The sequence below is a fragment of the Urocitellus parryii genome, chromosome 9 (genome assembly GCF_045843805.1).
Source record: "Urocitellus parryii isolate mUroPar1 chromosome 9, mUroPar1.hap1, whole genome shotgun sequence".
In the NCBI taxonomy this organism is placed as follows: Eukaryota; Metazoa; Chordata; class Mammalia; order Rodentia; family Sciuridae; genus Urocitellus; species Urocitellus parryii.
In genome coordinates, this window is record NC_135539.1 from 7,448,826 (window position 1) to 7,464,407 (window position 15,582).

General features: G+C 52.2%; 1 protein-coding gene across 12 annotated transcripts in view; it reads right to left on the bottom strand.

The window, feature by feature from the left end:
* The window catches only part of Tsc2 (TSC complex subunit 2), a 35,711-nt gene that overhangs the window by 9,742 nt on the left and 10,387 nt on the right, over positions 1-15,582 (bottom strand). For 8 of the 12 annotated variants that reach the window (XM_077802597.1, XM_077802595.1, XM_077802596.1 and 5 more), the window contains exons 12-25: positions 14,203-14,340; positions 12,858-12,961; positions 12,415-12,496; positions 10,779-10,934; positions 10,201-10,317; positions 6,760-6,882; positions 5,944-6,050; positions 5,601-5,751; positions 4,434-4,556; positions 3,790-3,924; positions 2,548-2,737; positions 1,658-1,751; positions 1,433-1,535; positions 1,108-1,202 (exon numbers count right to left, since the gene is read on the bottom strand). In XM_077802597.1, the coding sequence (XP_077658723.1) occupies positions 1,108-1,202; positions 1,433-1,535; positions 1,658-1,751; positions 2,548-2,737; positions 3,790-3,924; positions 4,434-4,556; positions 5,601-5,751; positions 5,944-6,050; positions 6,760-6,882; positions 10,201-10,317; positions 10,779-10,934; positions 12,415-12,496; positions 12,858-12,961; positions 14,203-14,340 (1,718 nt within the window). Of the gene's footprint in view, positions 1-1,101; positions 1,203-1,432; positions 1,536-1,657; positions 1,752-2,547; positions 2,738-3,789; positions 3,925-4,433; positions 4,557-5,600; positions 5,752-5,943; positions 6,051-6,759; positions 6,883-10,200; positions 10,318-10,778; positions 10,935-12,414; positions 12,497-12,857; positions 12,962-14,202; positions 14,341-15,582 lie in introns of all 12 variants that reach the window. The other 4 variants (XM_077802588.1, XM_077802591.1, XM_077802587.1 and 1 more) reach the window with 2 other exon arrangements.

The window sequence follows — 15,582 nt, forward strand, 5'->3', positions numbered from 1 at the left end:
CAGAGAGCCCAGCTCCCGGGAAGGGGAAAACAAGCCATTGGAGGGGTGAGGAGGAAAGGTCCCAGGCCACAGGGTCAAGATGGAGAGATCCCGCGAGATGAACAAAAGAACCATGCCAAAGGACAGTTAGCAGGGAAGAGACAGAAAACAAAACGCATAAAAATACAACTCGTAAGGCGACTGAGAGCAGCAAGGTTTCACAATGATACCAAAACAAAGGACGTTGGTGCAAATTAAACGTGTGGATCGCCCGCACGGCAGGTTCCAGGCTGTGCTGACCAGGTGTCCCCACCCAGCTCTGGGACCCAGGAGGCACCAAGGCCACAATGGCCAGGCCCAGAGAGGAGACTCTGGCCACTGACAGTCAAACTCACACCCTTGCCCCAGCCCCAGCAGCCTGAGCAAGTGGCTTCTAAGTGTAAGTCGCACTGGAAAGTGCCGTATCCCACATAGGGAGAGCCAAGAAAGCCTGGGCAGGAAGTGGAGGCAGGCGGGGCAGCCATTCAGTAAGTGCAGACAAGTACATAGAGGCCTAGCACAGCTTTTTTGTCAGACTTGGCATAAGCGGTCATGATGGTAGAGAGGAGCGTGCCCCCAGGTGAGCAAGCTCCGGAGGAAGAGGGCAGCCCTGGCTGCAGGCTGGGTTAACCAGAGGCCACAGGGCTGAGCAGGGGGTGTACAGGGTTCCCCTGCCCAGGCTGAGTCACAGCTGCCCTGACATGACCCTGGGCTTCTCTGGTGAAGTGAGACCCAAATCTGGACACCTACAGCCAGCACCCCAATCCCCAACCCAGCAAATCCAACCATACTTGTGACCTAGGCAGGCCAAGATGCCAACCCCCAGGATCTAAAACGCCAAAGGCCATAGGAGGCCAGCCTGGTGAGTGTAAGGCATTAATGGTCCTTGTAGGCCCTGCCTAATCTCTCAAATCCTGGGCATCTTGCCCCAGCAGACCCTATATGGTGGCACACCTTCAAACCCCAGCTCCTACACCCACTTACTGGCCTAGAAGCAGCTGGCCAGCCCCAGCTAAATACACCGCAGTGGTCACAGGGATCCCACCCCGTCCAACACCAACACCAGGCACACCCATAGCACACCCAAACCTTTTGGGCCTCTCGTTGAGACTGGTGCTCCGTGCTCTGAAACTGTCCTTCTCGGGGGTGTCATCAAAAGACAGGAGGACGTTAGAGCGCAGGCCCTGGAGTAGGACAGACTTAAGCTGTGAGGTGGTGCTATGGGAGGCCTGGGGCAAGCTGCAGACCCAAAAGATGGTGGCAGCTCCACTGTCCTGTCCATATCTGGCTGGGTAGTGAGCCAGGCTCAGCAGACTGAGCCCCTCCTCCTTCTCCCCTGCCAATGTCCCTGCTCTTCCACAGATGAAGTGGATCCTGGCACTAATAGACACAGGCCCCTACTCCATGGGCTGACCTTAGTGATGTAAGGGACAAAATCCTTCCGGAAGGGCAGGCGACACCTAATGAACCACATGGCAATAACATGATGGGCCAGGCACACGATGTACTGGTTGAACCTGAGGCAAGAAGAAAGGGTCAGCCCTGGTACTCCCTGCGGTGGCTGAGGGCAGCAGCCAGGTGAAAGCAGAGGAGCCAAGGCCTCGGTGAGGAGCGGGAGGGCCTGGGAGCTAGCACTTACTTGGAGGGGTTAGTGTACGGCAGGGAGATGGCAAACACACTTGCGTACTGCTCTGCAGCAAAGTTTCTGTAGAGATGGGGCAGCCTGGCCAGAGCTGCGATGCAAGGACCACCGTGAGGGGAGCCCAGGCCAGCCTGCAGGTAGACCACAGCCACTGGCAGTGTCACTAGGGTCTTGAGCTTTATCTCTAAAAGCCAGAATAGCCATTCTGGTCCAAGACAGGGAAGGCCAGGGCCACCTGAACATGATCTTCCTGATGCTGGCCTGGGCTCTCCTTTTCAACCCAGCAAACTACAGTCCTCAGGCCAAACCTGGCTTATAGTCTGCACCCATATGACCCACAAGCTAAGAACAGTCTTTATGTTTTCACAGGGAAGCAAAGTAAAATAAAAAGAATACACAAGAAAGCCCCTGTGTGGTCCAAGAGGTCTTCTCTTTGGTCCTACACTCTGTTCTGATTCCCCAACATCTAAGGCCTGCTATTGGCCAGATACATACAAGGTGGCAGGAAGGGGCAGACAAGGCACCCTGAACTCCAGGGAGTCACCATCTAACAGTGGAGTGGACAAAGTGGGGTGATGTGGCAACACCCAGTTGTGGTATGTACCCTGACAGACAGAGGCTGTCAAGGGAATCTCCTGTTGGGGAGATTTTTCCAGTGATGTCAAGGGAGGAAAGAAACAGCCTCTCCAAGGCCACTTAGGCAGCTGGCAGGATGTGCCATGGCCAGGTTCCCAAGGCAGGCCAGCCTGTGCACAGGGGGACAGGGACTGGGAGGGGTCAGCACCAGGCACTACAGTAGGCACAACCCAAACCGAGGGTCCACCCTGCATGCTTGCCCACATGTGCACTGAGCACATGGGTTCACAGCTGGGGCCGCACATACTCACTGGACAGGAACTCCAGGAGCGGCACAGCCATGCTGGCCGTGGCAGAGATGTGTGTCAGCTTCACCACCAGGACAGGCAGCGCCTTGATGATGATGTCGGGCATCTCCACGCTGCAGATGGCTAGGGCCACCACACACTGGCTGGCACAGCGGTAGATGAGGCCTTGCTCCAGGCAGTAAACCATCTCACGCTACGGGAAGCAAGACGCCTCAGGCCCTGCCCACAGGGATGGAGGGCTGTCCATCCTGTCCATTCCCAGGCCTCATCTCTTTGGCCAGTTCTGGGAGGCTCCAAAGGGGTTGGGGGCAAAACTCAATATGGTCCCCAAATGACTGTGGCAGAGCCAGCCACCAGCCGAGCAGACCCAGGCAGCCTGCACAAGTGGGCTGCTCCAATCAGGTCCTTCCTGACCCCACTCCACTGTCCAGCAGGATCTGGCTCCCCAGCCCATCCTGAAACCAGGACATGCTATGCCCAAAGCCCCTTAGGTTTTGGTCCCCCTGACAGGCTGGCCATGCTGCCAAGGGGAGGTGCTGCTTGACGCAGTGAGGCTACCAGCTACCTTCTGGGGTAATGCCAGAATGGCAGGCCAGCCACACAGGAGGGGCAGAGCACACCCTGGGACAGGTCTGCCAAGCTCAGCCTGTGGAAAGGAGAATGCAGCGCGAGCTCCCAATAGCATCACAGGAAAAAACTGGGGTCTGGGGAGGCAGGCCTGAGCCTGAGGTGAAGGTGCAAGGACCTTGAGTGGGCTCTTGACATCTCCAGTGCTTCCATTTCCTGAGACAGTGGGTGATGGCAGCAGCACAGGCCAGAAGAGCGCTGTGTGTGCTTTCTGCACTGACTGTAGGTGCAGAGGGAGCTGAAGCTCTGGGCCCCAGCTGGCCCTTCCTACTATTCAAAACAGGCCTAGTCACCCTTCCCAAAGTCACAGCAGGGACAGGCCAGGGAATGCTTCTGGAAGGGAGAGAGGCTACTGGGGAGAGGAGGCCAGACAAGCATACCCAAGGGCCACATTAAAGCCCAGACCCCCCCCAGAGAGTTCAGAAACGCCAGGGATTCAGACACCTGTAGTTTCAGGTTGGCCAGCAGACAGGGACAAATGGCCAAAGTGGGAAACAAAGCCAGCTCACCTGGCTCTGGCCTAACAGCCAGTCCATTAAGGAGGCAGTGTGTCTCTTTGGCTCAGGACAGGATCTCAAGTCCCAGACACCATCGTGCTCCTCCCCCACCATCCCTCACCTGCTTGGCTTTGTCTAAGTAGCTGTGATAAGACACCAGAGCTGTCAGCACCGGGACCACGGCCAAGTGGAGGTCGGTTCTGGAGAAGCCTTCGGGGGTGCCTCGGAGCCGCTCGAGGGTCTTTGGACCTGAGAGCTAATGACCAAGACAACCTACCATGAACCCCCTGCCCAGTGGCCAGATCTCCTGGTGGGGCAGAGGGTGCTGGGGAGCCCAGCAGAGCCTGGGCCAATAGTTGCTTTCCTTCTTGGCAGGGGTCTGCCTTTTCAGAGAAGCAGGTAAGGACCTGCTTGTGACATGAGAGAGGCAGAGGCTGACCCAAAAGTCACGGGAAGAGGAGAGAAGGGACAAATACTCAGAAACATGCCCTTAACCAGGGACCTCTAATACCCCATGAACTGGGAGTAGAACGGGTCCCCTGCACTCCCACAGTCCCACAGGCCCCAGGCATAGTGTGCACTGCACACAAGGGCCCCAGGCCTGAGGAGACCAAGGTCTGCCTGGCAGGCTGTGGATGGCATGAACTCCTGCCAGAGGCTTGCTGTCCTGTGAAGGAGACTGGACTGTGGCCCCCACCCCGCGATACCAGGTCCACTGTGTATGACGTAGGAGGGGTCAGCACAGGGCCTGATGGGTGGGATTACCATGGAGCAGAGGGCAGATGACAGTTGGTCGACACTGCATGGGGAGGTGAAGATGAGGACCTTGTAGCGCAGCGACTCAGGCAGCTTGCTGAGGACTAGCTTCAACACCTTCCAGTCAGTCTCCTAGAGGGAGAGGCAGGGTCAGGGAGAGGGTAGGGCTTTATGGACACTGGAGACAGAAGATGAAAGGTCAGAGCTTGAGGCTACTTGCAGCTGGGACAGTACACTCTCTCAGCACACAGGGACTTGGCAAGCCTTGGCCTCTGCCCCTGAGACCCCAGTGGCTGTCAGCCTGCTCTGTAGTGGCTGAGACCCTCCAGAAACCAGGTAAGCAGAGCCCAGCAGGGAGCCAGCAGCTCCTCCCTCCTTAGCCAACCTCAGGACTTCCACATCTCTGCTCTATTCTCCCCACATCTGCCCAACATGGCCCAGGTACCACTTGCCTACAGCACTGTACCCAGGGCCTCAAGAGTGCGCACCCTGAGCACCAGCTGAACTTCCCTAACAATGAAGATGTGGCAGAAGAGAAACTACGATGACAGCTGACTGGGAAAGCAGCAAGTCCACAGGCCATGATCCCTGGCACACAACCAGCATCAACCCAATGCCAGGGCAACAGGAGGACATAAGCTGCAGCCTCTAGCCTAACCTCCTTGAGGGAGCAGCCACTACCCAGGGCCAAGTCCAAGGCAGAATGCTGAAAACTCTTGGGAAGTCTCTTATAGGATCTCACTGCCAACACCTACACCCTAGGTCCATCCCTCTCTCAAGCCCCTGCCAATCTATACCCTACTGTCCATCCCCTTACTAGCCTTTTGACATCCCATCTCTGCATCTTGGTCCAGCACAACCTGCTACCCAGAACCACACCTACCTGCTTCCAAGCCCTGCTTACTCATGCCACTGGAACCTTCCTCACCTTTCAAGACTGGCCTCACCCTGCCAGGCAAATGCTCCCCGACCCAACTGCACTCTCCTCCCTGTGAGGAGCATGCAGGTCTACAGTTACAGTGCTGTGCCTACACATCCGAAACCTGGACACATGCAAAGCTCCCAAGGTCTCTAATGCAGGGGTAAGTGTGTTGACTCCAAGAATCTGGAGCCCTCAGAGCAATTCCTCTAACAGCTCAGTTGAACCAACAGAGCTTGAAGCTGGGCCCCTCTCACCTGCTTCAAACACTGCAGCAGGACACGGAAGAGCAGGGAGTAGGGCAGGTGGCCAAGCCGCACGGTAGGGCCAGAGGGGACAGTGCCAGATGGCCCAGTGGGAGGTGAAAGGGGGCCGCTGGCCTTCTTCTCAGAGCCCCACTCTGGCTCCCTGCACAAGCAATTGGGACAAGCAACTGAGGTCATACCCTGCCATACAGGTTAGAACAGACAGTCCCCCCGACCCAACCCACCGCTACAACCTTCTGGGATGGTCCCTCAGACACACACCCATTCTTGACAGACAGCACAAGCTCCCCTCCAACCCAATGATCCTGACACCCTCCAGCACATGGGCACATACGCGCAGTCACAGAGGCAGTAGGGGCTGAACCGCACGATCCCATCCTTGCTGGGCAACCCGAGGCGGTGCAGCGAATCAGCCCGCAGTAGCAGCAGGAAGTCGAAGGCCTGCCAAGGAGTGAACCACGCCTCTGCCTCAGCCAGAAGTCCAGTGCCAGGGCAGACATGCCTCCCTCTGACCGGGCAACACATGGACCCTGAGCCTGAACTCTTGTTAGAGCCCCTGGAGCAGATATCCCCACAGCAGATGGGGCCACCTGGGGTAGTGACCTGCATCCCCAAATGCCATAAATTCTGCTTAGGGTCCTGTTGCTTCCCCCATAAAACAACATGGGGCCACCCTCTCCAGCAGATGCTCTTGGATGGGTCAGGGCTTCCATCTCAGTGACCTCCGTTCATCCTGGTATGACATCCAGAGAGCGAGGTCAGAGCAGCTCGACTAGCCCAGCCCTCTCCTGAACCTCCCTCTGTCCAGCCCATGCCATATATTGCAGGCCACTGACAGATCTTGTAGCCCCAGGAGCATCAGGGCCACATGCAACCCAGGAAGTTAGGGTGCTTCCTTTTCTCTGCCCTCCTCCCAGGGTACCACCTGATTCAGAGTGATAAACCACAGAAACACAGGCACTACAAAGAAAGGACAGAGAATCATGGGGAGGCTGTGGCCACAGGTGGGTGCCAAGATGAGAAGAGCCTGCAGAGGGCCCCTCTTGGGGCCACCTACCATCTCTCCAGCCCACAGGCACCATATTTGCTGAGACTGAGTCAGCTTTCTGGACCTCTGGTTAATCAATCACCCACACCAGCCTGGCTGTACCTGTAGCCGGATGCTACTGGCAATGGGCAGGGAGTAGCCATGCTTGTAGTGGAGCTGGATGTGGCTGACAAGCGTCTCATACACACGCATGGCATGGCTGGCAGGCAAGGTATACAGCTTGGTCTGTGGAGAGAAGGCACCAATCACCACAAGGGTAAGAGCATGCCAGGAAGATGCACCCCAGTGAGGTAGATGACCTCTCTGCAGGCTGAAGGCAGCATCTGCCATGCTTTCCAAGCATGCCCCTCACCACCACCACCACCATACGAGAGGTCATCTCTCCATACATCCACGTCTGTGTCATCAGCAGAGAACTGGTTGGTAATTTAGGAAAACCTGTCCAATAGGATACCATGCAGCTTCGACTAAACCCCTTCCCTGTGTGTCAAAGAGAGAATTCAGACATTGCAAGGTAAAGCCAGACTAATGAAGGTAGACCCATGAGAGGCGTATGTGCTGCAGGACTATCCCTAAGTGCTGGGCCCATCATCCCACAGGAACATAAGCAACTGAGACCCTGAGCCCTCCCTGACAGGTGACAGGAGAGGCCAGGGCAAGAGCTCTCAGTGCTGCCAGCAGCATGGGGTGGCAAGGCTGGGCCACAGGCTGCAGGTCCACAAGCACCTAAGGGGCCTTTGTGATCTCTGAGCCTTAGAGGTAAGCAGCAGTTGCCTGGAAACCATCACTGCAGTTCTCTGTGTGTGTGTGTGTGTGTGTGTGTGTGTGTGTGTGTTGCTAGGCATTGAACCCAGGATCCTGTGCTTGGGAGGCAAGCACTCTACCAGCTGAGAGTTCTATCAGCTGGGCTCTATCCCTAGCCCTATCACTGTAGTTCTTTAAAAGATGACTCACATTCCACAGCTCCTTCCCACAGAACACATAAAGACTTGTCCCCACTTCGAACAACTGATACAAAAACACCAGAGCCATGCCAGGAGGGACATGGGGTCTCAGCCAAGCCCTTTGGGTAGAAGGTGGAGTCTCCCTTCACTGAGGTTTTTAATTATTTTTTAAAAAGAAATGAAAACAGGGCTGGGGTTGTGGCTTAGCGGTAGAGTGCTCACCTAGCATGTGCGAGGCCCTGGGTACGACCCTCAGCACCACATAAGAAAATAAATAAAATAAAGGTATTGTGTCTAACTACAACTGAAAAATAAATATAAAAAAAAAAAAAAGAAAAGAAAGAAATAAAAACAGTCTGGCAGTTTGCCTCAACCAGGAAAAAGCTCAGGCCTGAAGCCAGCTGTTGGGCCTTAGGGCAGGTTCCCAAGGGAGGGCAAGGGAACACTTTGCCTTCCCTCTGCAGGTCAGAGGCTTCCAGCTCATCCAGGCCATGAGGCCATCAGTCCCCTTCCCAATAGGTCAGGCAGCACATACCATGGGCCCACATGGATGAGATCCTAAGAGGAGCTAACTAGATGATACCAGACACTGCTTTAAAGTTGCATGCCAGAAAATAAAAGTCCACTACACCAAGCACTGCAGGAACCTAACTGACTGCCAGCACCTTATGAACTAGAAAATTTTCAGCTAACAGATTCAAATATTGTACCTTATGCAATAATGACACTGGCAAAGATACTAGTGACATTGTAGGGACTTGAAAATCACTAATCAAGGTGCAGTAGCCAGAAAAGCCTGAGAGCTGTCCTACCCATGCAATGGCAGTCTGGGGACATTTGGGGAACCTGAGGTAATATGTAAGGACAAGGGGGGATATGTAGGGAAATGAGAGGATATATGGGGTGAGGGGACATGAGGGTATGGCAGGGGACATGTGGGGATGAGAGATGTGTAGAGACATGAGAGGCCATGGCCCCAGAGATGCTCAGGAGCCTGAGGGGTGCAGGAGCACCTGAGCACCATGCCCAAGGACAGTAGTGGCATGAGGAAATCAGAAGGTGATCTGCCTAATGTGGCACCTGCACCCAGAAAGCATAGAACTCTCACGTGTCAGTCCTAGGAAGACAAATGGCACTGTTAAAAAATGGACAGGGCTGGGGTTGTGGCTCAGTGGTAGGGCACTCGCCTTGCTCATGCGGGACCTTGGGTTCGATCCTCAGCACCACATAAAAATAAAAAAGTGAAATAAAGGTTAAAAAAAAAAAGAGGGGCTGGGGATGTGGCTCAAGCGGTAGCGCGCTCGCCTGGCATGTGTGCGGCCCGGGTTCGATCCTCAGCACCACATACCAACAAAGATGTTGTGTCCGCCGAGAACTAAAAAAATAAATAAAATTCTCTCTCTCTCTCTCTCTCTCTCTCTCTCTCTCTCTCTCTCTCTCTCTCCTCTCTCACTCTCTCTTAAAAAAAAAAAAAAAAGGGCAAAGAGGAGCTGGGGATACAGCTCAGTTGGTAGTGTGCTTGCCTTGCATGCCCAAGGGCCTGGATTCAATCTCCAGCACCAAAAAAAAAAAAAAAAAAAAAAAAAAAAAGGCTCACAACAAACATTTCTCTAAAAAAGAAACTAGCCAATAACCATACAAAAAAAGATGATAAATGTCATTAGCTTTCAGGGAAAAATAAAACCATAGTGAGAAATCACTTCACACTACTAGGACGGCCACAAAGAAACAGATCCACTTATGCGAAATGCACAGAACAGGCAAATCCATGGGAGACAGAAAGTGGGAGCTTTCTGAGGGCTATAGGAAGAATGGCAACTAACAGGTAATAGGGATGGGGTTTCTTCAAAGGTGAAGGACACACTCTAAAATTGTGATGATGACTGCCCAGTTCTGTGGATATGGGAAAAACCATTCAACTACTCCCTATAAACAAGTTCTACACCATGTAGAAGTAACATTGTAGGGACTTGAAAATCACTCCCAAGAAATCAATCCTGCCGGGCTGGGGATGTGGCTCAAGCGGTAGCGTGCTTGCCTGGCATGCGTGCGGCCCGGGTTCGATCCTCAGCACCACATACCAACAAAGATGTTGTGTCTGCCGAGAACTAAAAAATAAAATATTAAAAATTCTCTCTCTCTCTTTCTCTCCTCTCTCACTCTCTCTTTAAAAAAAAAAAAAAAAAAAAAAAAAAAAAAAACAAAGATGCTGAGTTTGCCGAAAACTAAAAAATAAATATTAAAAAAAAAAAAAAAAGAAATCAATCCTGCCAATCAAAACAGCTGGTTTCTTTTCAGCTGCTGTGGCAGGAACAAGGGCAAGCATTTGGACAAGGACAGGAGGTGGTTCTGCCTAGACTCTGGCAGTTCCACACAGACTAGATAGTACACGGTACAAACAACACAGAACTCATCCCTACCTCACCCCTGCAGCCTCTTGTCCAGTCAGGACCTTATGCCTGCTGTAACCACCATACTTCTGTGACCCTGGGAGGTCAGATCTCCTGGGAAACACACCTCTGAAGAACAGCCTCCAACTATAATGGATAAGAGCTGATTGTGACACTCTCCTAGAAGAGGCCACTAGCAGAGCACCCACCTGAAGAATGACCAGAAGCCCCAGGACTGCAGTCTTCACATCCTCCAGGGAGGCCGAGTAGGCAGCCACATCCCTTTCTTCCAGCTCAGGAGGCAGGGAAAGGGGGCGGGCCATCACCTTTAGAGAGATGAGGACTGTGAGTCCCAGCTCATGGCTCCCTGAAGCAGTCGCCATCAGATCCAGCACTTTCTACCATGAACAACTTCTCAGGACAGATGCACTCTATACAACCGAGGTTACCACTCAGATCATAAGGCACTTCCAAACTAATAGGAAAGACCACAGTCCCATCCCCTGCTCTTGGGCTCTGCGTGAGACCTCATTTACCCAGCCCGGCTCCCCGGAAGCCACAAGGCAGCCCTATCCATGGCCCTGGGCAGGAGACCTGCCAAGCAGTAAGCAGCACAGTATGACCTGCTGATACCACCCATGTGTGCTGTGAGGAACACCCTGCCTGCAAGAGATGGCCACCAATCACAATGCATAGGAGAAAGGGTCCAGGGGATGCCTCTGCCTACAGGGATTTGCAATAAAGGGGTACCCCTGGCACCTAGTCCAGGACCCCAAGCAGCTCTCACTTTTTCGATGATATCCAGCAGGCTGTTGAAGTGGTGGGTGTGGCAGCCTTCCGCCAGGTCCACCAGCAATTGGGTAGCCAGCTTTCGGACTTGGTGATCTTTATCCTCAGGGATGTGGGAAAGTTGGGAGATGACCACCGAGTTAATCAGCTCCTCCTACACCAGGCACAGAGGGAACAAGTGAACCTCTGGCCCTGCAAGCAGTGCATTCCAAGGTACTGCAGCATAAGTGCTGTGCATTCCAAGGCATTGCAGCAGAGCTCACTGGGATGTCATCAGGGCCTCCAGATTCCTCTCCCAGGGGACTGCCCAGCCCCTCAGCTCAGAGTACTGACTCTTGTACAACAGCTCAGCACAGGTAGAGTTGAGGCACGGGCTCCCATGCAGTGGAGCCAAGGCAATGTCCCTGCTTGCCTCTTGTCATTCTATGTCAGGATACCTCCTTTAGCATGCATGAGGCACTGGGTTCAATCCTCACACACAAAAAAATATGTCCTTTGTGGAAGGCCACATATAAGTTGTGAGTAGGGAAACCCTGCTACTGTAGTGGGGGCAGTGTGACAAGAGCCTTCAGAAATACAGGTAAAAAATGCTACTGGAGGTGGTGCACATCTATATTCCCAGAGGCTCAGGAGGCTGAGGTGGGGGGATCACAAATTCAAAACCAACCTCTAAGCACCTTAGCGAGGCACTTAGCACCTTAGCGAGGCCCTTAGCACCTTAGCAAGGCCCTCAGCAACTTAAGAGAATTGTCTCAAAATAAAAAATAAAAAGGGCTAGGGATGTGGTTCAGTGGTTAGGTACCCCCTGGGTTCCCAATACAAAACGATTCTGCTAAGAGGGACTTGAGAACCCAAAGACGCTTCCTGGAAGAGGGGACATGGAGCTCTGCTTCAGGGGCAGGTGGGGCTACAAGGCAGAGAGATAGCAGGGGCAGTCCAGGGCAAAGAAAGGTGGATAAGGGAGAATAGGCAGGCCGGGGAAGACCATGTGAGCCACATAGAGGGAGGGCGGCCTCAGCCTGGAGCGCATCTGCAAGAAAGCACACGCTGGCATGTGGTGATGTTCCAGGTAGGGTGCCACCACCAATCTCAATAAGATTGAATGGAGGGCAGGCACAAAAGGAGAGCCCCAGAAGGGTTCAGAACAGACTGGCAAGCAGGCTGAGAGATGAGTGGTGGAAGTGAATACAAAAACAAAAGGAAGGGCTGGGGATGTGGCTCAAGCGGTAGCGCGCCGGTCTAGCATGCGCACAGCCCGGGTTCGATCCTCAGCACCACATACAAACAAAGATGTTGTGTCTGCCGAAAACTAAGAAATAAAATGTTTAAAAAAAAAAAGGAAAACATTCCACACGAGAGTTCTGAACTCAGACCAGAACTCTTTGAAGGCTTCTGAGATCTGAGTGATATCCAGACAGGAAACCCCCTCAAGGCCTGCGCTCTCCAGCCACTCCACAGGCTCTGGACTCAGCACAGGCCTGGCTGGGGCCCACAGGTGAATGAACGAATGCCAGAACTAGGGAGCAACAGCAGCTGAAAGCCTGCCACAGAGGGGACCAGAGGCCAGGAAGTCCCAGGAGACCTTGGGGCCAGTCTCAGAGGCCCCCAGGTCTCAGACTGCAGCCTCCACACACCTCATAGAACTGCCTGTTGATAAGCAGCACAAAGGACAGCACATCCAGCACCTTGATGCGTACAGCACTGCGGGGCTCGTTCCTGCGGAAGGAGAAAGGGCTTGGGGACTGGCCAAGAGCACTAGGCCCATCCCTTCAAGTTGGGCATGCAGACCCAGCTTTGGACTCTCTCTACAAGCCCCAGGTTCAATAACATCCAGAACGAGACCCAGGAAAGGGACAAAGAGGGTTCTGCCTTCCAGGAGGACATCTCTCTAGACCACCACATGGAGGCCTCACTAGAGGACCCTGTGAAACCAACCTTTTCCACTCATCGAGAACCACTGCTTTCAAGAACCAGAAAGGAAAGCTCTGACCTCCCAGGGGTCTAAGACCCCAGCCCCTGCAGGCCCAGGAACAGTGACAGAGTCAGGCCCCAGGAAGGGCCACGGAGACGCTACTACCTGAAGAACCTCTCCATCAGCAGCTGCAGATTCTGGATCCAGCCATCCTTTGCTGGGTGGATGGACTGAGCTCGATAGGATATCAGGTTTAAGAGGGAGGACTCCTGTCAAAAGAAGACAAAGCCAGTGTCAAAGAGCCACTCTGCCCTACAAAGGATCTATCAGCCTGCCACCAGGCTGCTGGTCCAGAAGAACCAAGTCAGTTCAGGAAAGATCAGCCACTCACAGACCAGGTGAGGGAACCCCACAGGACAAAAACCTCCTGGTAGCAGGAAACCCCTGTCAAAACCCACAGAAAGACCTGGCAACAGTAAATGATAGGTTTGATGATGTAGTATTTTGGAAAAAGGGTTGAATAGTCCTGTCAGACTCTGACGTGAAATGCTTTTGTTGCAAATGTTCATTCTCTCATTTAGCATATGGTACACAGCAACTGATTTATTTCATTGTTTGTTAACACTTTTAATTTTGCAAATAAAAAAATAACATAAGCAGTGCTGAGTCTGGGGCTCAGTGGTAGAGCGCCTGCCTCACATATGTGAGGCACTGGGTTCGATCCTCAGCACCGCATAAAAATAAAAAGATTGTGTTCATCTATTACTAAAAAAATATTTTAAAAATATATAACACACATACATAAGCATTTATAGGTATGTGTGTGTGTATATATACAGAGAAAGGGGGAGAGAAGGGAACCATAGACAAACTCTTAAATATACCATATTATGGTTTTAATGTGAAATTCAAAATATACCATATTATGGTTTTAATGTGAAATTCTCTAACAATAATACTGGATATTTTTTCATACTTACTTGCCATATGATTATTCTCTTCAATGAAATACCTGTTTATGTGTTTTGTTAATTTTTAATTGCATTATTTACTGATTGTTGAGTTTTCCAGCCTTTGTATGTTTTATAAACGAGTACGTGTATTGCAAATTGTGTATTGCAAAAGTTTTCCACAGTGTATGGTTTGCTCCTGTATAAATGATGCTTATAAATGTTGACTAAAAAATAAAATAAAAAACTTTTTAAAAAGGAAAAAAAAAAAAACCTGACAACAAGCTGTTCTGGCAAAACGACTGCCTCCTGGGAGCAACCATCCTCCACACAGATGGGGGAAACTAATGGCCAGTTGAACACTGAGATCTTTAACAGGCCTATGCTTGCTCCACTTTTTGACACCGGGCAGGTTCCTTGCTCGGGCACAGATCCCAGGAAAGCAGAAGCCCTTCAAACTCAGGAAATTCAGTGTGACATCTCCAGCTAGGTACCCACAGGGGCCCCTGCCCGACAGCACTCTTGCCTGAACCCCTGTAGGCCCCAAGGGGGTGTCTTACGGGCCTCTGGTCTGCACAGCTCTCCACCAGCTGGAAGTATCTCTCCTGTGAGCCATGGAACTCATTCTGGTCACACAGCTCCTCCACAGTGGTCAGCAGGTCATGGACGATGGTTCTGAGCTCTGGGCTCTCCAAGCTCTGCAGTATTAAAGTACCATCACAGACTGACTTCTGCTGCCCTCAGGACGTGCCCTTGGAGTCCTCAGCTCCAGAAGAGCTACATCCAGACCCTCCCAACCTCACTGGGACATGGTCAGCCACTGCTCCTGCCTATTCCCTACCCCCAGGGGAATCCTGGCTGGGCTCACACAGCCCGGCCTAGGAGAAGAGCAGGCAGGAGGGGAGAGCAGCTACAACTTCAAAAACTTACACCTCTCCCAGGCTCTAGCACCTTCTTTTTTGTGCATGTGCTGAAGACTGAACACTGAACTCAGAGGCACTTACCACTGAGCTACATCCTCAACTCTTTTTTTTTTTTTAAGAGAGAGAGAGAGAGAATTTTTTTTTTAATATTTATTTTTTAGTTTTCGGTGGACACAACATCTTTATTCGTAGGTGATGCTGAGGATCAAACCCAGGGCCGCATGCATGCCAGGCAAGCGCGCTACCACTTGAGCCACATCCCCAGCCCAAAATAGTTAATACTCAACTCTTATTTTTTTAAATATTTTTTAGTTATCGATGGATATTTATTTATTTATATGCTGTACAGAGAATCATACATACTAAGCAAGTGCTCTATCACTGAGCCACAGACCCAGGCAATTCAACCCTTATTTTTAAGACAGGATCTTGCTAAGTTGCTGAGGCTGATCTTGAATTTGCAATCCTCCTGCCTCATCCTCCCAAGTCTCTGGGATTATAAGTATATACCAGGCTGGCTCCAGTTCTGCCTGAAGCCCCAAGGGATGTGTCCTCTGTGCACCACCCCAGGCTGAAATGCCACCTGGCAGTGATTCACCAGCAAAGACTCGACTGAGACTCAACTCAGGCCCAGCCAAGCCCCATCCCTGCCTTCCACTGCTCCAGGCCTGGGAGAAGGCCCATCCTAGTTGCTGGCCTCATCTCCCATGGACCCTGTATGCAGCAGCACTCGTGTGGCCCTGCTGTGCTCCTTAGCACCAAAGTCAGCATGCTTACTAATGCTATCCTTCAAATTCATACCACAGGAATGGCCAACATCCAGAACCTCTGAAACCCACCTTCAGCCCACTCAGGCCATAGAAACAAGCTGCCTTCTTAGTCAGCACCACTAGCCCACCCGCTGCACATTTCTGTCTGGGGCCAGAAAGGCAGAACAAATCTGGAAAAACAAGACCTCACTTCACTGAAAGACAGGTTGAAACCACCAGCATACACAACCAAAGCAGGCTCTGAGAC